Source organism: Ostrinia furnacalis, unplaced genomic scaffold (genome assembly GCF_004193835.3).
Source record: "Ostrinia furnacalis isolate ACB-3 unplaced genomic scaffold, ASM419383v2 OfSCF7604, whole genome shotgun sequence".
NCBI classification, from domain to species: Eukaryota; Metazoa; Arthropoda; class Insecta; order Lepidoptera; family Crambidae; genus Ostrinia; species Ostrinia furnacalis.
The window spans coordinates 468,095-489,184 of NW_021137843.1; the positions used below are offsets into that span (position 1 = coordinate 468,095).

General features: G+C 36.1%; 3 protein-coding genes across 3 annotated transcripts; all 3 read right to left on the reverse strand.

Annotated features, from left to right (window-relative positions):
- Positions 1 to 1,830: 1,830 nt before the first annotated feature.
- LOC114365635 (15-hydroxyprostaglandin dehydrogenase [NAD(+)]-like) lies at positions 1,831 to 4,128 on the reverse strand. Its single transcript, XM_028322254.1, has 5 exons — positions 3,999 to 4,128; positions 3,452 to 3,688; positions 3,036 to 3,209; positions 2,573 to 2,727; positions 1,831 to 2,260 (listed from the first exon to the last, which is right to left on the reverse strand). The coding sequence occupies exons 1-5, from the start codon at positions 4,092 to 4,094 to the stop codon at positions 2,110 to 2,112; spliced, it is 813 nt and encodes a 270-aa protein (XP_028178055.1). The 5' UTR covers positions 4,095 to 4,128; the 3' UTR covers positions 1,831 to 2,109.
- Positions 4,129 to 5,476: 1,348 nt separating this feature from the next.
- Positions 5,477 to 8,152, reverse strand: LOC114365634 (15-hydroxyprostaglandin dehydrogenase [NAD(+)]-like). Its single transcript, XM_028322253.1, has 5 exons — positions 7,596 to 8,152; positions 7,079 to 7,312; positions 6,574 to 6,747; positions 6,090 to 6,238; positions 5,477 to 5,634 (listed from the first exon to the last, which is right to left on the reverse strand). Exons 1-5 carry the CDS (start codon positions 7,692 to 7,694, stop codon positions 5,484 to 5,486), a joined length of 807 nt encoding a protein of 268 aa, XP_028178054.1. The 5' UTR covers positions 7,695 to 8,152; the 3' UTR covers positions 5,477 to 5,483.
- Positions 8,153 to 8,706: 554 nt separating this feature from the next.
- LOC114365622 (15-hydroxyprostaglandin dehydrogenase [NAD(+)]-like) lies at positions 8,707 to 20,858 on the reverse strand. Its single transcript, XM_028322237.1, has 6 exons — positions 20,696 to 20,858; positions 17,867 to 18,106; positions 15,590 to 15,763; positions 11,716 to 11,864; positions 11,050 to 11,188; positions 8,707 to 9,308 (listed from the first exon to the last, which is right to left on the reverse strand). The coding sequence occupies exons 1-6, from the start codon at positions 20,846 to 20,848 to the stop codon at positions 9,297 to 9,299; spliced, it is 867 nt and encodes a 288-aa protein (XP_028178038.1). The 5' UTR covers positions 20,849 to 20,858; the 3' UTR covers positions 8,707 to 9,296.
- Between the last annotated feature and the right edge of the window lie 232 nt (positions 20,859 to 21,090).

Here is a 21,090-nt window from a genome sequence, read left to right on the forward strand (position 1 = left end):
GATTTGTTAATAAATAACATAGGGATCGTTAGTGAAGGTAATGCGGCAATAATTGGGTTCGTATTTATTTATAAATGTGTTCATAATGGTATGTGTTCTCAAGACGCGTGAATGAATGCTCTTGTAAATAAATGATGGTGAGCAGAATATCATCTAAGTAACAACTGTTTGTTAATTCTTAAGCACGCAGTTAAAAATCACCGGTTTCCTAATTATTTCACTTCTTAAACTTGTACAATTATTGAGGAATGGTAAGATTGGTACTATTAACATAGCATGTTGGTTTTGAAATAAGTATGCCTAAAAATACTAAAACCAAAATCTAAATAAATGGATAAATATTTTATTTGTGATTTGCTTACATTACATACTAAAAAATGTGTTAACTTTATCTATATTTTATCGTATACGCAATTTAAAACTGCCATTTTTGTAAGCGTTTTGATCCAAATCAAATAACCAAACCTCTGAGTATTATTTAAAAGAATCATAGTTTAGGTATTGCCACATGGTGTTTGAGAATGTTAATGAGATTTATTTTTAAAATATTGCCACTTAATACAAAGAAGTTGATCTAAAATAATATTCCTAACTAATTTTCAGAAACTAAATTTTCATACTAGAAAGACAAAATGAAATGGAATATAACTACTAACAAATGCGATGTAAATAGAACTAAAACTATTCATATCTTATAGGTGTATTGAAGTGATATATGTTTGTTTCCCAAGGAAATTATTAAAGTTTATGATATCGCGTTAACTATTAGTGAAAATTGTAGAGTATTTGATATTGAATGAGAGCAACTTGCTATTGATATTAGTTTAAATATAAATATAATAAACTACATAATTTTAGTATGCGTGATGGATACTTACTGCCATTTCATGTAAAGATAAAATCAACACTGCCAAGATTGTCACGAAAGGTTAATCAATGAACGAAGAAAGAATTAGTTAAATTAATTAAATAACACAGGTAAACCTGTGACCAAATATAAATTTAGAAAATGTAAACAATTATAAATTACTTGACGATAGTGAAGTTGCATCTCATTTAACTAATGAATTTAGAGATTCGGTATTTGAATTTTTAGATAGGCAACAATACGAAGAAATAAAAAGTGTACATATTCTAAAGCAGACAAAAGTGTTCTTTAATGCTGTTTCGTTTGATGTTGAATTTCTTTGACCGATTATTGCAATGTTATACATTTTTGCGGTTAGATATTGTTATAATTTTAATTTTTGTATTTATAGGCGCTATTGTAATTTTGTTAGTGTTAATGTAAGTGATTTAGTCTCAAGGTGGAGTTGAAAGTTTGTATCGTCTTCCATTAAGTATGATAATTCAAGATTTCTTTTCCTGTTACGCCATATCAGAATATTCGGAAGTTACATGGAAATTAATAATTTAACAGAACACGAGTTATCCTGGAAGACAATAATGATGGATAATAGCTGTATAAGCAAAGATACCTAATTTCACGTTCAAAATATTCATTACGAAGAATAATTATGATGATAATAAGAAGTTTTTAAAATAAAATTATTTACTGCATGACTGTTGCCGTTTTATTGCTATGACATGCCGTCCTTTTTATAGCATCGCTCGTGAGTGCAGTATTAAAAGTAACAAAAGTCATTAATTTCAACAATTTTTATATCTTTCACATGTAATCAGTATTAATTTAAATACCTTTACCTTTACCCCTTACTAATAAAAAGTTATACAGTTGTTGGACACTGTTTTAAAATGACATTTCCATACTAAACGTCACTTTAAAATACTTTTCAACGAGCGTGTAAGTTTTATTATTAAGGGGGTTAAACTATAGAAATCAATTAAATATCGATTAAACATGATAATGATCATACTAATAATAAGTCTTCAAAGGGAATCCAATACCCTTCCATAGCTGGAATGCAAACAAAACAGGTGACTTAAAAAGCGTCTACAAATCATGGCAAGTGAAGGTAGGGCAGGTACCTTTTAAATATTGTCAGATTTTGAAAGGAATAATAAATCTAGCCACAAATGTTGTTCATCATCAATCATGAATTTATTTCCGTGTGTTTCTTTACATTTAATTATTCCGTATCACTTCATTTAGTCCGTGATTCCTCTGCTTAGTATCGCGTACGCTTCCTCGACGTTGGCTGAGATGTCTTCCGCAGGTTTGTTTCCAGATACAAGCCAAGTGGATGCGCTGGCGCCTCTTTTGTATGCTTCTACCAGTCCACGCACAGCGTTTTCGGTTCTTGAAGAAAATATTATGATTTAGTATGGATATTAGTATAATGAGGCCCTTTTATAAAACGTCTGCCATAAGTCCGTCCAAACCAATGGCTTCAAGTGCTCTCCGAAACACGAAATTTAATTTTATTCGAACGGTCACGAAGTTGATTTATGCCTTTACTGGGAATTGAACCCAGAATCCCTGATTCGAGAGACCACGGAGACGTAAATTGTTCACAATGTATGTTAAAAAGTACCTAACAAAATCTAAATAGAGAACTCATCTAATATCTAGTTGACACTATTCCACATCCAACATGTTGAAAAAACTTACGTCTGTGTTGGCATAACTTTAAGACCATCAAAGAATGATTCCCTTAAGTCCGGATCGAAGCTGTCCGCTTTGTTTGTGGTGAGCAGCGAAGTGTCCGTGCAACCAAAGCATAGAGTTACCACTCGCACTCCAGTCCGGGAGTAAGTAGGGTCCATCTGTAAACATCTAGTTTTGTAGATGACGAAATTCGACTAATAGATCGTAGTAAACCTATGAGGGACGACCATGTCTATCTGAAATAGATAGTAGACAGTGAGGTCTAGCTCACTGAATAAAGTCAATTTTGATTTTGATTTGATTTTGATTACTTAGCTGTGCCAGCAACTTCGTACGCGTGGAAATCCAATCGTAATTTTCTCACCGTTTAAACCTTCCCTGGACTACAACAATCATTTCAAAACCAAATCGGTCCAGCCATTCTCGAGTTTTTGAGTTTTTGCGAGCTTTTAAATATTATTCTTACCCCAAGACAAAGGCTGAACTGCAGGACCGCGCTCTTAGTGGCGTGGTAGATTGGTAAACATTGATCCTGGAAGAGCGCACCGATGGATGAGATGTTGATGATGGTGCCCCCTGTGCCTCCATGGTCTTTGCGCATGATGTCATATGCACGTAATGAACTTGTGATTAGAGCCGTCTGTAAAAGAGTATTCAAAAGTGAAAGTCCGAAATTCTAAAAAGAGAGATGAAACATTCAAGACAGCTAGATACAAAAATAATATTAGATAAGGATTTTTAAACGCTAGACTGGAAAATGCTGTCCTTTTACATAAATGTAGATATCTCACTGTCTCATTTAATCGAAAACATGATCTCTAGAGACACACTAGCAACACCCCTTACAACTCCGTTTATCCTTTATTTTATGAAGCTCCTTACCATATTAACGGCTATAGCCTTCATGTAGACATTAGCGTTGTCGTTAAGTATCCCAGCGCTGTTGACCACCGTGTCGATATATCCACACTGCTTAAGAACTGCATCGTAAGTATCGTTTAGTTCACTGGTTGTGATGTCACATTTGTAGAACTTTACTTTGTCCGCACCATATTTAGCTATAAGTTCGGCTTCCAGTGCAGTCCCGTTTTTGACGTCGACATCTAGGATGGCGACATGCTAGAAGAAAATGAAAATAATTACGAGATATTACAATTATTTCCAGTTTTTTGGCTGCAGCTTTTTGGAACAAGTGAAAAAAGTGGTTACCAAAATTAAGATCATTAATATTAAAACCAATATTTTTAATAGACTGTCTACAGGAAATGTATTTCTCAATCGTCGTTCATGATTATTTTTCAGCTTATGACATCGCTTCGTTCGCTACTGGATCTAGGTCAGATTATACTTGGCATTATATAATTTATGGTCAATTTCTCAAAATGTAAAGTACCTATAGTATACGTTACGTTTTACTTTTTTCACTTACCTTGGCCCCCTCCCCAAGAAAAGCCTTGACCACACCAGCTCCTATGCCAGCAGCGCCACCAGTAATGAAGAAAACTTTGTTCTTAACTTCGTACATACTTGCTTAGAGACTGAGTGTATTTAAATAAAATTAAATACCTATATCGCAATATTATCACTATAACATTAAGTAGCTGCTGTTGCAGAGCAAAGCAAAACAATGACTAGAAAATATATGAATAGAGCAAGTTGTTAACTTATCTTAGATAGCAGTGTTTTTGTGATATAAATAAATGAAATAAAATAATACACTCAGTATTTTTTTCGCATTTATAATATTAGTTGGAACTATCTGTCTATAGCTACATCGGCTTTTTGAATAATTACCTGCTTTATTTATAACAGTTCACCATAAATGTAGCCTGAACGGAAAATAAGTGGAAAATAAAAAAAATAAGAAGACATTTAAAGAAGTAAAAGTGTATTTTTATGGAATGGTATGCAACTTTACAATTTACGGCAATTGGCAAACATTTTATTTGTAAACTGACCAATATATGAAACGACTAGCGGCCGCCCGCGACTTCGTACGCGTGTATCCCATTTTACCCCCTAAGGCCTCAGCCTCGAATTTAGCGGGCAGGGGGGCCGCTCGTTGCCCGCTCCCGCGCCGCTGTTTTCGAGAACCGCTCTATTTGATTTTACGCATAAGATCCTGGGCGGGCGGGCAACTCAGACCCATTCTCGAAACAAGCGGGCAGCTCGCGCGGCGCTTTAGCGGCGAAGCGTTGTGTTCGGGATTGTGTTGTCGAGATATTTGTTTTTATTCGCAAACGAAATGTCTGAACAACGGCGACAATTTTATTTCGATTCAAATTTATTCCTAACGCTCGATTTATTGTGGGCAAAAGAAGGAGTGCGCTGCCCGCTCGTTGCCCGCTCCCGCGCCGCTGTTTTCGAGAACCGGTCTATTTGATTTTACGCATAAGATCCTGCCGCTCCCGCGCCGCTACCGCCGCCGCCCCGCTGCATGCTAAATTCGAGGCTGAGGCCTTAGGGGTGGAGTTTCGTAAAATCCTTTCTTAGCGGATGCCTACTTCATAACATTTACCTGCATGCCAAATTTCAGACCGATCCGCCCAGTGGTTTGGGCTGTGCGTTGATAGATCACTATGTCAGTCAGTTAGTCAGTCAGTCAGTCAGTCAGTCAGTCAGTCAGTCAGTCAGTCAATCAGTCAATCAGTCAGTCAGTCAGTCACCTTTGAGTTATAATATTTAGAATTGCTCTAGATTAGTAAGAAAAAACAAATAATGACTGAGTTTCTTCCACCAGTTCTTCTTAGCACCAGCCCATAATATAATATATGTTGTCCTGATGTGGTGGTAGAGCTAGCTATATTTGGGACGTGTATAAAAGTGCTCTGGATAGGGCCTATGTAATATTATATAAACTATTTTATTTATTATTTATAAATAAAGATATAACGGTACACTCATAAATCAGGGTTTACTCATAAATCCGTTTAGACATAATATCGTAGGCTTCCTTTATGTCTGCACTGATATCCTCGACCGGTCTGCCAGACGTGGACAGCCAAGTGGTTCCACTGCTGGCCTGTTTGTATGCATCCACTAACCCCCTGGCAGCAGCATCAGCTCTGTGGACATGATAATGAAATGATGAATCAAAGCACAGTTATAGATCGTTTCATCCACGAAGACGCGCCCCACCATTCTTCCGCTAATATTTGAGTGTTATCGATACACGCTAAATTACCCATGAGTGTACATGCACACTACAATAATGAAGCTCGAACTTTCCCCGCGCTTCTCTCGACCTAAAATTGGTGGGGCGCGTCTTCGTGGATGAAACGATCTACTATAGTGGAGAACCTATGACATGATCGGACTAAGTAATGAATAAGCCCAACCAAGACGCCTTTAACGTCCCACTTTTTTCGACGTGAGAACTAGGAAAATGGCTAGTCTGTCCGTATTCTTATTCTTATCTACTAGAAATGCAAGATGAGGCCACTGCCTTCAATCTATTGACCACTATTATGAGGAGATTTACTCTTATATTTTAATTTAACTTAGGGAGCTAGGTACTTACTGTTGACTGGGATATTCGCTGAAACGTTCCGGAAAAGTGCTCTCTATATGTTTATCGAAGCTGTTTACATTATGTATGAGAGCTGTTTCGGTTTTCCCGTAACACAATGCAATCACTCGCACGCCGGTCCTTGAGTAGTAATCATTAAGCTAAAAGATTAAAATATTATGATAACTACTTCTTCGTCATCGTTCGTCGTCATTTCAGCCAAATAGTGTTGGCTGGCCCCCCACTAGGTGGACCGATGATCTGGTGAAAGTCCTAGATGCGGACGGCGTAGGACTGGTCCTAGTGGAAATCGTTGGGGGAGGCCTTTGTCCAGAACTAAGTTATTAAGTATCAGAATCTCCTATCACTGCAACGTTTGCGTAGCCAGGATCAGTCAGATCAGGACAGTTTAACCTAAAATGAAACTCAACCAGTGAGGGTTGAGTATTCCTGGCAGATGCTTACTGTCTAGGAATCCACAACTCTGTTTACTTACTCCTATACAGTTGCTGAACTGTAAAACAGCGCTCTTTGTAGCCCAGTACACCGGCATTACAGGGTCTTGACAGAGTCCCGCTACCGATGATATATTGATGATAGTTCCTCCTGAACCTCCCTCATCTTTCCTCATCAATTCCAGAGCTTTGATGGTTCCAGTAACAAGCGCTGTCTAAAATTTGACATTATAATTGAGAGACTTGACCTTAGTTTTGTTAAGTGGGGGTGTGATAAGGCAATTATTAAAAGCAATAATCACTTGTTGATAAATTAGTAATCAATTTGATAAATATCGTAATCGAAAAATGTTTTGAAACTCTGTGTTCTTCGTAAACTCTAGCATAAAATCGAGCTAATTTTGATTAAAGAGACAATTGTTTAAATATGAACTAATTATAGATACCTACTCCTAGAAAATTTCATTCACGATACCAAATAAGAAACAGACTCAAAAACTAGTAGTAGTAGTAGTAATAAGAAACTAAAGAATGTTATTAACTCACCACATTGATTTCAATTTCTTTCCTATAGGCATTTATTCCATCGTTCATTATTCCTGCATTGTTGATCAACACGTCCAGTCCTATTTCTGCTTTGACAGATCTTAGGCTACCAATGAACTGGTCTTCATTAGTCACGTCACCTTTTATAAATTTAACTTTTTCACCATATTTTGAGTTTAGCTCTGTTCGTAGTGCAACTCCGTCTTTTTTGTTCACGTCAAATATTACGATGAACTGCAAAATATGAATTGGAATGGGAACTACCCTTTTATTTCGGGATACTTTTTGTGGATATTGATGATTAAGGGCCTTGTTCACCTTAACTAAATTTGGTGCCAAATAGGCCATTCGTTGCTTAAAGTCACGAGTAGCAACGAAACCTTGACACTGACAAAATACTTCTTACGTTTATTTACTTGTTAATCAGGAAGTAAACTATTTCGAACTTTGAACTGTGAAAAAGGCCCTTAGCCTTCTGTAATATTATTTGGTCTTTTACTAATAATATTTTATCTACCTTAGCACCTTCTTCGACTAAGATTCTAACCACAAGCGCCCCTATTCCAGAAGCAGCCCCAGTTATGAAAAACACTTTATCTTTCACTTCGTAAACCATTTTCAACCTCTCTTCTCTTGAGACTACTACTAAATAAAAACGACCTAGTGGATGTATTAATTAAGTAGGTATTACCAAAAATGCGTATTAATCCTTAGAGTGAAGTGAATAATATTTGTTTTATCGATGAATTATCATGAAAGGTTTATTCGTAATAGAATATGTATCATACGATTGACAAACGAAGTTTCTTTTCTTTATTGTTCATTAAATATTTTCGTGTAAAATAGGTAAAGGTTTTTCTATTTTTATTCTATTCTATTTCTAGTTTTTGCCGTTGTGTGTTGAATGCAATTTATATCATTTTGTTTCCGAATTTATACAACCCTAAGCTTTTAAGGCATGAGTGAATAGGCATCATCTAGGACAGCGGTTCCCGAATGGTGGTCCGCGGAACCCTGGGGTTCCGTGGAAAGGCCGCAAGGGTTCCGTAAAAAATATTATCCCACGTTTCGTGACCGACGTTGTTCGCTCGCACCGACTTGTTTACGCACAAGGGAGGGGCAGGGCGTGCGGGCGGAGTAGTACGGGGGTTCCGCTAGGAAAAGTATAATCAATTAGGGTTCCTTGGAAAAAAAAATTGGGAAACCCTGATCTAGGAATGCTTGCTCCATCATAGATTGCATCTGCATTGCTACTCCTCGGTGAGAGCTATTCGTATTCGTAAAAAAAGAGTAGATTACAACACTAATTTCATATGAATTATTATCATCGACATTCATCGACAATCAATCATGTTAGATTTGATATTAAATATTGGTAATTACCAAGATATCAAATCAAAATCATAAATCTATAATTTAGTGGATGTTGGCGTAACGCGAACCTACTATGGAGATTAGTACAAAAATTTTACTTTTAGTCAAAAAGAAGTTTATTTGATTCTCCTCTTTGGATTTTAATATTCACTTTTTATATTGGAATAGTGTAGATGGAAACCTAAACACCCCTACTTTGAACCATAATAATAATCAAGTTTTACTCCCAGGTGTTTTAAATAAAAACAAAAATGCTGATTTTGATTGAAGTCTATTAAAATAAACATAATAAAGTCATAACAAAATATATTAATTGAACATACGTTAAACGTGAAAACATCTTAACAGAAAACAAAGTGAAGTTCCATAATAAATTATATAAAGTAAAACATTATTATCATAACCACTCAATTGCACTTCTTCTCAGCACGAGCCCATGTATTGTCCCGAAGCGGTGGTAGGGCAAGCTATATTTGGGACGTGTATAAGCACTCTAGAAAGGGCGTAAGTACTGAATAAACTATTTAATTTGATTTGACTGTCTCAACGTGTAATAATAGTTTCTTCTTTATAGTTTTCTATAGGCTGGGTTGCACCATCTTACTTTAACTTTGACAAACTTCAAAAATCTGTCAAAGATCATACAAAAAACACCGGTTATCGTTACGGTCAGAGTTAGGTGGTGCAACTCAGCCTAATGCCCGTTTTCACCATCAATCCCTAATTTTTAAGTGACCACAAAATTCCTGTTAAGTGTTACCATAGAGGCCACTTAAAAATTAGAGATTGATGGTAAAAACGAGCATAAATAATACAGTTTTAACAAAGCCCTAAAATTCTTATCTTAGTTAAAGACCAGCTCTTTTACTAATATTGACCAGCTCTTTTACAATTTTGTTGCAATTTCTTACAAAACTTTGCGCGCAAAAAGCAAATCTAGTATGAAAATCATCAAACTTCTAATGCTCGTAACTCAGTTCAGACTGAGTTTAGAGGTATACATGTCATAGTAAGTTTGGTTTATTACACTATTTTGTAATCAAAAAACAAAGTTTGGTCGATGGCCGCGCGAAAAAAAAAGACGCCAATTTCCGGCATTGTCTTTTGACAATATTGGAATTGATTGAGAATTGACCTTAGCTTTGTTAAGTTAGTGGGGGTGTGATAAGGCAATTATTAAAAGCAATAATCACTTGTTGATTAATTAATCAGTAATCAATTTGATAAAAGTAAAGATTTTGAGGCCAAAAAAGGAAGTTAGAAACAAGAAACTTGTTTCATAATGAACATGAAAAATGTTTTGAAACTCTGTGTTCTTCGTAAACTCTAGCATAAAATCGGGCTAATTTTGATTAAAGAGACAATTGTTTAAATATTAACTAGTTAACTAAAAAAATTCATTCACGATACCAAGTAAGAAACAGACTCAACAACAAGTTACTACTTGGTAACTACTACTGTAGTAAGATAGATACCTAAAGAATGTTATTAACTCACCACATTGATTTCAATTTCTTTCCTATAGGCATTTATTCCATCGTTCATTATTCCTGCGTTGTTGATCAACACGTCCAGTCCTATTTCTGCTTTGACAGATCTTAGGCTACCAATGAACTGGTCTTCATTAGTCACGTCACCTTTTATAAATTTAACTTTTTCACCATATTTTGAGTTTAGCTCTGTTCGTAGTGCAACTCCGTCTTTTTCGTTCACGTCAAATATTACGATGAACTGCAAAATATGAATGGGAATGGGAACTACCCTTTTATTTCGGGATACTTTTTGTGGATATTGATGATTAAGGGCCTTGTTCACCTTAACTAAATTTGGTGCCAAATAGGCCATTCGTTGCTTAAAGTCACGAGTAGCAACGAAACCTTGACACTGACAAAATACTTCTTACGTTTATTTACTTGTTAATCAGGAAGTGAACTATTTAGAACTTGGAACTGTGAAAAAGGCCCTTAGCCTTCTGTAATATTATTTGGTCTTTTACTAATAATATTTTATCTACCTTAGCACCTTCTTCGACTAAGATTCTAACCACCAGCGCCCCTATTCCAGAAGCAGCCCCAGTTATGAAAAACACTTTATCTTTCACTTCGTAAACCATTTTCAACCTCTCTTCTCTTGAGCCTACTACTAATTAAAAACGACCTAACGAATGTATTAATTAAGTAGGTATTACCAAAAATGCGTATTAATCCTTAGAGTGAAGTGAATAATATTAGTTTTATCGATGAATTATCATGAAAGGTTTATTCGTGATAGAATATGTATCATACGATTAACAAACGAAGTTTCTTTTCTTTATTGTTCATTAATATTTTCGTGTAAAATAGGTATAGGTTTTTCTATTTTTATTCTATTCTATTTCTAGTTTTTGCCGTTTTGTGTTGAATGCAATTTATATNAGAGTTAGGTGGTGCAACTCAGCCTAATGCCCGTTTTCACCATCAATCCCTAATTTTTAAGTGACCACAAATCCTGTTAAGTGTTACCATAGAGGCCACTTAAAAATTAGGGATTGATGGTAAAAACGAGCATAAATAATACAGTTTTAACAAAGCCCTAAAATTCTTATCTTAGTTAAAGACCAGCTCGGTTAACATGCCGTATGCTTTCTTTACAACATCGGTGATTTCCTTAACCGGCTTCTCACTGGTGGAAAGCCATACAGATCCATTCTCACCATTTTTGTAAGCTTCTACCAATGCTCTTGAAGCGGTTTGTACTCTGTAAGAAGATAACACAGCGTTTTTAGTACGAAATATTCAATTTTTCTTTCTATTATTCTTTGTACTGAAGCTAGTAAGAGTCTATTGTACAAAATATCATTTTTCTTTTTTTATTTTAGACTTTTTTGTTGTTATTTACTACAGTCATGTAAGCGTGATGTAGAGACATAGGTAGTTGCTGGAAAATACAATATCACGTGTCAGAAACTTGTTTGTTAACCTTTGAACACCATTGTCTAGATTTGAATTCATCATAATAGCATTTTACTTAAAAATAAAAGAATTAGGTACAACATGTTCCTATGAGCACGATATTCGCAGTGTATTTTTTTTTGTTGATAGGTTGATGGACTTGGGACTCATTTTTCAACCTTTGTGGAAAAACAGCGTTTTCACTGCTCATAAGTAAGTATCAATCGAAATCGACAGGTGGGGGAGATTGACTACTTATCCCATAAAACTCTTATCACAGCATCACAAGATGTCAGCTCTATAAATAAAGTTTGTATATTCATTTCTACTCACTTTTGTGTAGGGTAGGCCTTCACTTTCTCCGGGATAGCTTGAGCTATGTCCTGGTCGAAGGAACCCAGGTTGGCGTAAAGTGCTGTGTCGGTCACACCGAAGCACATGCTGATGATCCTCACGCCTGTCCTAGAGTAGTATATGTCGTCCTGGAAAAGACGAAATATGTTATAAATGTAAAAGCGCAAGAAGGAAATACCTAACGAAACGGGACTATTCCCACCACTCTTTCCCACCTTTGCAACTCCAGTATAGCCAGGATCTACAGCTTGACCACCAATAAAAACCCAACCAATGAAGGTCAAGTTTGTCCCGGGTGAAATTTAAACTGTCATTTGACCCGGAACGAAATCAATCAGAAGAACATAGGAGTTCGAAGTAAGGGTTCTACTTCCCTCCAGTGCAAAGCGGGTGACAGGAGCCAAAACAAAAATTCCTAACGAAAGAGAGAATCAATATTCTTGGATATTTTAATATATAGCGCAATAGCGCTATCCATCCACATGATCAACATCAAACTAAGCAAAGCTTGTAAGAACGTACTTGTCCTAGAGAATAATACATAATAATATGTATGTATAGTGTAGGCAAATATTTATACTGCGGGGTCGAACCTGCGACCTTGGAGGAACAAACCAAAAGACGCAAGCCTTCTAAAACTTGCGTTATTCTTTCACACTTCATTTGTTTTAATATGGATATGGGCAAGTTGTAGAATTACTTAGATTGGTGCCAAATAATTCTCTTTCTCTCTATAGGATATACTTAGTGCATTCTACATAAAATATATAGGTAGTTTACGACTCTACATTTATTACAAACTAGCTTTTGCCCGCGGCTTCACCCGCGTGAAATCTAGTTTGTCACTGATCGTCATATGTTATTCTGCCACAGCCTATATACTGTAAAGTTTCATCAAAATCCGTTCAGTAGTTTTTGCGTGAAAGAGTAACAAACATGTTCACATCCAGACATTCATACAAACTTTCGCATTTATAATATTAGTAATAGGATAAATATATTCTATTCCACATTCCATCCAGGACTAACGAGTTTATTAGTACCTAGGTATGATAGATCAATACCTCTAAGAAAACAAAGACAGTGGTCAGGGCCGAATCTATAAAGCCACTAAATCGAAAAATCAATTTTTATATTCTTTTTACACGAAATTCAAAAGACAGCAAATTCGAAAGAATAGAATTTGCTGTAAAAGGATATAAAAATTCATAGGATTTACATAACAACGACGTATGTAAGTAGCAAAAACACGGTACAAAAAGCATTTAAAATTATTCTGATTTAATCTGTTTAATATTCCACACAATTTTGTATACTAATTCTTATAAGATACACCATACAAGAATGCGTGGTAAATTCAGAGAACTGCTCCTGAATCAATAATGTACCTACTACTGCTATTTCTATTTATTTATATCAACCGGCAGACAGTGGTGATCTTTTTCACGCGATAAGCCCATACATTTGTCGTCTAAAATCATCGATAAGATTTTATCACGGCGTGCATCCTAGCCTGGCTGAGCGCTTATACACATCCCAAATACAGCTTGCCCTACCACCACTTCGGGACAACATTTATATGGGATTGGTTCTGAGAAGAAGTCCTAATCATTAAACCTATCAGAACATAATACCTGTGATTGTTACAATTGATTGAACGCCTATAATATTGGACGTTATCGGCATTAATACACACATAAAAATAAGCCCATTTTTCTCTATATGTTTGCATAACCGGATATAGTTACAAACTTCTTTATCCACAACTGTTATAACAGTGATAATAGTTATCACTGGCCAAATAAGAGGAGGGCATTGAGCTGTCGATTACAATGTGATATATCACAAGCTTAACCAGTTTGTTAATCTTATGATACTACTACTACTACTACTACGCCTACTCAATATCTCTGTTTTGCTCAAGGTCAGCTGGTAGAGAATGACTTATGGCATTAACCTCGCCTTTTTGTACTGAACATTGTTGTGTGTGCAATAAAGTCTTTAAATAAATAAATAAATAAATAATATTATATAGTATATGACAAAGGTGTATGAGGTGTAAAGGAGGAAAGTGGTGACATTGTAAATTTTTTGGAACTTAATTAACTACTGTCGAGCTCATAACAGCGTTTTTTTTGTTGAAGTCTCAAGCTAACAAATGCGTGCGTTAAGGTTCGGCCAAACCAACGCGATCAGCCGGCATGCAGCGATGGCGACCAGACTTTAATTAAATGCATTGATCGCCATCGCTGCACGCTGGCTGATCGCGTGTGATCGCATTGGTTTGGCCGAACCTTTACGAGATCGCTAATAGTTAATAGGTTTCCAAAAATTTACCATGTCACAACCCCTCGGTCCCCCCAACAAGGGATTAACGGTACTATACTTATTTGTGCAGTACAAACCACAAATTTTATTATAAAGTAATGTGTGGTAGAGACGTTTGCACAACGGTGGAACCCTTATTGGAATGAATATTGACCACTGGACTATTTGTATTGAACCCACTTTTAACACTAGTTTAGCTGGAGAGTTTATTTATATTCATGAATAGAACGGTAGTACCAATTACACTATTCAAACAAGACGTAACAAAGTTCAGAATAACATTTAAGTACATATAAACAATTTAACTTAACTTAATTTAGGAAAAGTACATAAATCAGATGCGATTATTTTCACAGTAACCCAAACATTCTGCTAGTAACGTACTCCACCCCTCTGCAAATACGTCACAATTTGTCCAGGTTTTGGTCCAGGAAACGATTGAGAGCGGTATCCTTCCGTTTGGCCAAATTACTTTTCGCCAAATTTCACTTCGCAAACAACTTATCGCCAAAGTTTCATTTTCCAAATGAACTTTTAGCAACTGTACTTTTCGCAACTAATTCATTTGGTCAAATTATCATTTGGCCAAATTTTACTTGGCAAATGTTTATATAGCAAATGTTTTATTTTGCCAAATATTATATCCCAAATAATTTGTTTGGTCAAATTGCACTTCACATACTTACCCACCGTTACCCACAAATCAAACCATAAGGCAGATGATCATGGTTTTCACAAGAATTTTATGTACTTAAAACAAAGAGATTGCAGAAAACAGTATGGTTGCAGAAAGTAGGTATTGCATAAAATAGTAGGTTAGGTTAGGTTAGAACAGTGACCCTTAACGCGCGAAGGCGAGCGAAGCGTGCCGCGGCAGCGGCCGCCGAGCGCTAGAATCACCTCTATTGTTAATGAATCATTTGGAAATTTCGATAAAAAGAATGAAATATGAAAATTAATTTAGAACAAATTTTATATTAACTACCCACTAAACAAAATAATAACCACAAGTTAATTTGTATTCCATTCATGCACCAATCAAATTATTTTGTAAATAGTGTATCGTGAAATATTTTTGCCAAATGAAACATTTGCCAAAACATACTTTGCCAAACAATAATTTGCTAAACAACAATATGCCAAAAACGGCATTTGCGAAGTAAAAGTTTGCTATAAGTTGTTTTGCCAAATGAGAATTTGCCAAATGAAAATTTGCGAAACGTTGTTTGCGATGTGATAATTTGGGAAACGTTTTTTGGCCAAACATTAGTAATCCATTGAGAGCACTTAATGTACCTACGTGTTATAAGTGATTTCGATCTTGAAACCGTGCGACACGGAGGAACAGCAAACAAAACAATTTAATGGGACTAGTTGTATTGTAGTCTTCTGTACACTACAAATTCCTAACTACCCAGTACTTCTTTTGTTTGTACAAACTCAAATTTGTGACTTGGCCCGTGGACCAAGCTAAAAGTGTAGTCGCTGGAAGACCAGACCTTTAACTTTTTTTATAATTACTTACAGAAAGACAGTTCCCGAACTGCAGAACCGCGCTCTTGGTAGCGAAGTAAATCGGGAAGATCGGCGAAGGATGCAGAGCAGCTACCGAGGAGATATTGATGATGCAGCCACCTCGGCCTCCATGGTCTTTACGCATCAACTCCAAACCCTTCAAGGTACTGGTGACTAGGGCAGTCTGAAAAGAAAATGCACCGTCAAGAAAACTTACTACTTTATGGCGGCAAGCTATTTTTTATGTATGACAAGGCAGTTATTTGACCGCAATCGCACCTGGTGTTAGGTGAGATGCAGTCTAGGATGTTACATATCTGCCCTGTAAGTGCCTATTCACTCTCGCCTTGAAAAGGCCGGGATTAGTGTTAAGGAAAGACAGCAGCAGGCAGCGAACAGTGGTGGCGTAAGGCGTAGGTGACGTGGGCCACCGCCTACGGCCTCGCGGAACAAGGGGCCTCGCGCATCAAAAATTTTGCTCACATGTCAAATTCAACTTTTAAATACCTACTATTAAATATAAATTATTGATAGCTAAACAATGTAGTTAAAATTTTTTTTTTTCCAAACAAATTCAGCCATAATCAGACACAAAATTAAGCAACAACACGGTTTTAAGTGACAAACATTATTCTTTGGCGCACAATTCCTTTAAAAATAATCACTGAATCAAGAAATCAGAAACTGTCAATGAATAGACCATTGACCCGTTTTTTTCTTATTATTTCATAAAATCCGTCTTCAGGTCGCCACAGAACAAGGCCTCGCGAAATCTGTCTTGCCCACATCAAATTTAGGTCTTGCCCCGCCACTGGCAGCGAATTCCAGTCCCTAGCTGTTATAGTCTGGTCCTTGAGCACGTAGAATTTTGTCCAATGACCCCAAGCTACCCATCCTTATCGCTCGCGCGTGATTATGTTGCTATCGCGCTCGCACACTCACTGCGGGTGCCAGTCGCACAGTCGCGACAGCAATATAATTACGCCCGAGCGATAAGGATGGGTAGCTAGGGGTCATTGGACAAAATTCTACGTGCTCACGGACCGGGCTTTAGATGGTGGCAATCTCTTAAGAATATTCAGTTGTAATTCCAAAAACATTTGTAAGTAACCATTTAAAAATCATATTATTATGATAAAAGAGCATGATGAGCATGTCGTTTCAGCCAAATGATGTCCACTGCTGGACAAAGGCCTCCCCCAAGGTCGTCGATCCATCTAGTGGGGGGCCTGCCCACACACTTTCAGGCCCGTTGATCATGGTTCTATTTTAATTATAGTTTATACATAAATGTGAATGATAACTGTGTATCAAGCTCATTTAGCTAGGATTTTAGAGTAGTTTCCTTCTCCGTCAACAGATTGCGCTACTTGCATATTAGATCGCGGTAGACTACTCGCAACAAAAGTCCTAACTTTCAAATACTGCAAAGCTTCAGTTTAATAAAATATTCAATCCAATCGCGAATCAAAACCATATTAGTTATTGGTCAGTTCTTGTTACAACTAGATATAATCGGATACAATTACAAACAACACAAAAAATGTACCTTATCACGATTCCTAAACCACGGGCATGTGTTACATAAAATATTATCAAATGCTTATGCCAAGGCCAATTTAAATGATTCTATGCTACTTGGCTGCGAGTGAACCGATGTTATCGTATTCAAAAGCATTTTTTCCTCAAAAAACATTGTTGGCCTTCACAGATCTTATCTTTTATTATCTATTTATCTGTCATCTTAGTACCTGTATGTCTAGTTGGATCAATATTTACAAGTAATAATACAATTTACGAATTACTTGTAGATTTAGAAACATAAAATGTACATAAGTACATGTCTCACATTTTCTGTTTTTTCTTTAGTGCTTTGCCTTAGGCAAATAGTACCTATCTGTGGTGTATTAATTCAAAAACATCTTATAAGATAACGAAGATTCGGGTATTAAAATACTATTTAGCGAGAGCAACCATACTGCTACGAGTTAATAGATCTTTATGCGTAATATTCAGGTACCATTATAGGTACGAATTATCGTACCAAAAATGGTACCACGAATAGTTAATATTCTAATCTTGGCACACTATTAACTTAGAAAAATCAACTCTACTTAAGTGGACATAAGACCTGTAAAAAATATCTGTACACATCATAAAACTTACACACGGTGAACCGGAAGGCGCTGGTCGCAGGCCGCTACCAACCGGGCAACGTTCGGGGAAGCCTATGTTCAGCAGTGGACGTCCTATGGCTAAAATGATGATAATGATGATCTAAACTTACCATATTGATAGCTATTTCCTTTTTATAAGTCTGCAGACTGTCGTTCATAATCCCAGCATTGTTCACGACCACGTCCAGGCCTCCTTGCGAGTCCACCACCGATTTGTATATGCTGAAGAGCTGCTCCTCATCCGTGACGTCACATTTGTAGAATTTAGCCTTGTTAGCCCCATATTTGGAGTTCAACTCGTTTTGCAACTCAACACCTAGGTTTTCGTTGACATCAAGGATGGCTACGTACTGGAATTGTAGAGATTATTCGATTATTTTCAAGGAGTACATAGAGCAGCGGTTCCCGAAAGGTGGTCCGCGGAACCCTAAGGTTCCGTGGAAAGGCCGTAAGGGTTCCGTAAAATATATTATCCCACGTTTCGTGACCGACGTTGTTCGCGCGCACCGACTTGTTTACGCACAAACTCCGCACAAGGGAGGGGCAGAGCGTGCGGGCGGAGTAGTACGGGGGTTCCGCTAGGAAAAGTATAATCAATTAGGGTTCTTTGGCAAAAAAAAAATGGGAAAACCTGACATAGAGGACACATCTTCAAGTGCTGAGTCAATTTAAGTAAGTAAGTAAGTAAACATATTTATTGATCATTGGTAGTCGATCGATCGATCAGAGCATGATAGATAAATCAGATGACTTGATTAAAAATGGGTTGGTATACATATGTATAGGTACCAAAACGTCTCGATAAGATATCTCAAAATACCTATATTGTGATCAAATCAGATCCATCTACGTACTATTCTGATAAATAAGCTATCCTTTTAATCAATCTATGTCCTTTTGATTTTGTTTAAATAGTTTAACGCCTGTTTGAAACTTTGAAGTTACGAATAGTTCATGTTATGTAATCAAATCAGTTACATGATTATGTAGAGTGGTATATGGTAGAGTAGGTATAGTAAAAACTTTATCTACGCACGAAACCTACCGTATATAAAAGTTTTATGTTTTTCAAACTTAGGTATGTACCTTCTATTAAAAAAATAGGGTGACGTCAATGCAAAATTTTGGATAATATAAAACATGTCACTAATAAGATGGTATTGTGTCTTGCTAAGGTACTGAATTTCATTATTTTGATTAATTTTGTCCATTTCGCGAAAAATTTCATAAAGTAAGCCTTAAAATTGACTCAAGCAATATTTTAAATCTGATTTTTTATGCATAACAAGACAGGTAGGTATTTGACCACAATCGCACCTGTTTGAAGTGATTTAACTCTTCCAATATCTTTAATTGCTTGTGTTCTTCACTTTACAATCATGGATAATTATGTTTACTTACTCGAATCATCAAGTTTATTTATACAGCTGTGTTTGTGTATTTGGCTTATGTTTAAAAAATATATCAGTTTACCTACACAGGTTTTGCAGCGGTGGGAACGAGAGGTGGGAATAGTCCCGCTCTCTACTGCCTCTCCTAAAATTACAGGGGCAAATGGAGGAGAAAAATATGAGTTTTGATAAGTGTTATTACATAATACCTAAGTAGGTATTAAATTATTAAGGAGATAAGGTGTTTGCTCTCAAATCTCACAACTTTGTTTTGTTTATTTTGAAATTGAGTGATAAGGCTTATTATTATTATCTCTTTAAGAAAATAAATTGAGACAGCCTTAGGACAAAATACTGTGATGACATCTAACCTTTGTTGCTATGACAGTAGTTATGTAGGTATTGCTTGAAATCGCATTTAATTTTTTTGTTTTGGTATAAATTAAATTAATTTAAATCAATGTAAAATGGGCAGCCATTTTTAGTAATGAATTGATTTGGCCTCTGGTCGAAATGATTAGATTTGGTAATGAAAACAACACCTTGTCATAGCTTTTAAACAAACAACTTGAAAAAATCGAACTGCCTAAGGCGGGACTCGAACTCACAACCTTCCGCTTGCCGGGTGAAGTCGCTAAAGAAATTTTAATAACACATAGCTTATTTAAAATGTTATTAAATATTTTTATGGTTCTCTATGAAGAGGCTATTGTGTAAATTCAGTTCCTCAAGTTTCGCAAGATCGAATTGACAAAAAAGATAGAGCTGTAATTGTTAAGACAAGGAAATTAATAATTATGCACTCGTTAATTGATTTTGACCCATGTGTGTGTGTTGACCATGATCCGATCAAAGTTTGAATAAGTATACAAACATAATGATACCTTATGGGATCTGTGATTGGTCGAATTAATAGAATATACAAATATTATTAGGCATCAATAAACCTTTTATCTTTCGGAAAAACGAAACAAAATCATCAATCATCTTTAAAAATATTTTTTAAATGTTTGTTTTGATGATGTAATTTGTCCGTAAAAACTATTTGTTATTAAACGTATGTTTTTTAGCTTTTTGCCACATTGAATGGCAGTCAGACAAAAACTATGATTTCAATCCGTTTCCGGACTATCCTCATTTCAAATTATGTACTAGGTACTTGTATTTGCTGTGTCTTAGGACAATGATGTGTTTTGCTTAATTCATTAGAGAAAACTAGGATATAAATACCTATCTGACCTACTAGTACCTGCCTACTTTAAGGACTCGTTTAAATTTAAGCAGTGCCTCTATTATATATTATTAGTTGCCTCGTTATATATGTATAATTAACTATATTCTATTACTGATATACACAGGTACTCGTAATAAAATATTCCCATAAGTTTAACAAGAAATCAGGTAAACACAGAATATAATTTATTCAAATCGACGAATAACACACTTACGGAATGAAGAAACATGAATGGCTACAAAACACACTTTTTTGTAGCCATTCATGTTTCCTCATTCCGTAAGATGAATGCGTTAAAAATATTTGTATCCTACCTTAGGATCTTCTTCGGAGACATACTTGACGAACCAGGCACCAATACCATTGGCCGCACCGGTAACCAAAAACACTTTGCCTTTCACTTCGTAAACCATAGTGCCGAACTGCGACCTACACACCGACGCAAACGCACCGAATGAGTGAGACATCGCTCACTGGATCTCCCATTAAATTGCGAATAGTTGTCTTAAAGTCCGCGCGTACTAATAGCGATGGGCGAAACGATATTTCTTGTAGAGCTTAATCCATGCCAGAGCCATTGCTTTATATCGCTAAATTAGATGCTATAGAATATAGATAACGTCCAATGACAGTTTATCTTCCTTTATTGGGACAAATATAGCCTTCAGTGGTTGAATTTTGATTTACGTTTAAGCTGTAGATCCTGGCT

Coding starts and splice junctions, on each gene's coding strand:
- LOC114365635 (XM_028322254.1), bottom strand. CDS start 4,094: ATGTACGAAGTTAAGAACAAAGTTTTCTTCATTACTGGTGGCGCTGCT. Junction 2,728..3,035: donor AGTTCAGCCTTTGTCTTGGG/GTAAGAATAATA, acceptor AGATGTTTACAG/ATGGACCCTACTTACTCCCG. Junction 2,261..2,572: donor AAAGTTATGCCAACACAGAC/GTAAGTTTTTTC, acceptor ATTTTCTTCAAG/AACCGAAAACGCTGTGCGTG.
- LOC114365634 (XM_028322253.1), bottom strand. CDS start 7,694: ATGGTTTACGAAGTGAAAGATAAAGTGTTTTTCATAACTGGGGCTGCT. Junction 6,748..7,078: donor AAGAAATTGAAATCAATGTG/GTGAGTTAATAA, acceptor GTCAAATTTTAG/ACAGCGCTTGTTACTGGAAC. Junction 6,239..6,573: donor AGTTCAGCAACTGTATAGGA/GTAAGTAAACAG, acceptor TTAATCTTTTAG/CTTAATGATTACTACTCAAG.
- LOC114365622 (XM_028322237.1), bottom strand. CDS start 20,848: ATGTCTCACTCATTCGGTGCGTTTGCGTCGGTGTGTAGGTCGCAGTTC. Junction 15,764..17,866: donor AGGAAATAGCTATCAATATG/GTAAGTTTAGAT, acceptor TTTTCTTTTCAG/ACTGCCCTAGTCACCAGTAC. Junction 11,189..11,715: donor AAGGCCTACCCTACACAAAA/GTGAGTAGAAAT, acceptor ATCTTCTTACAG/AGTACAAACCGCTTCAAGAG.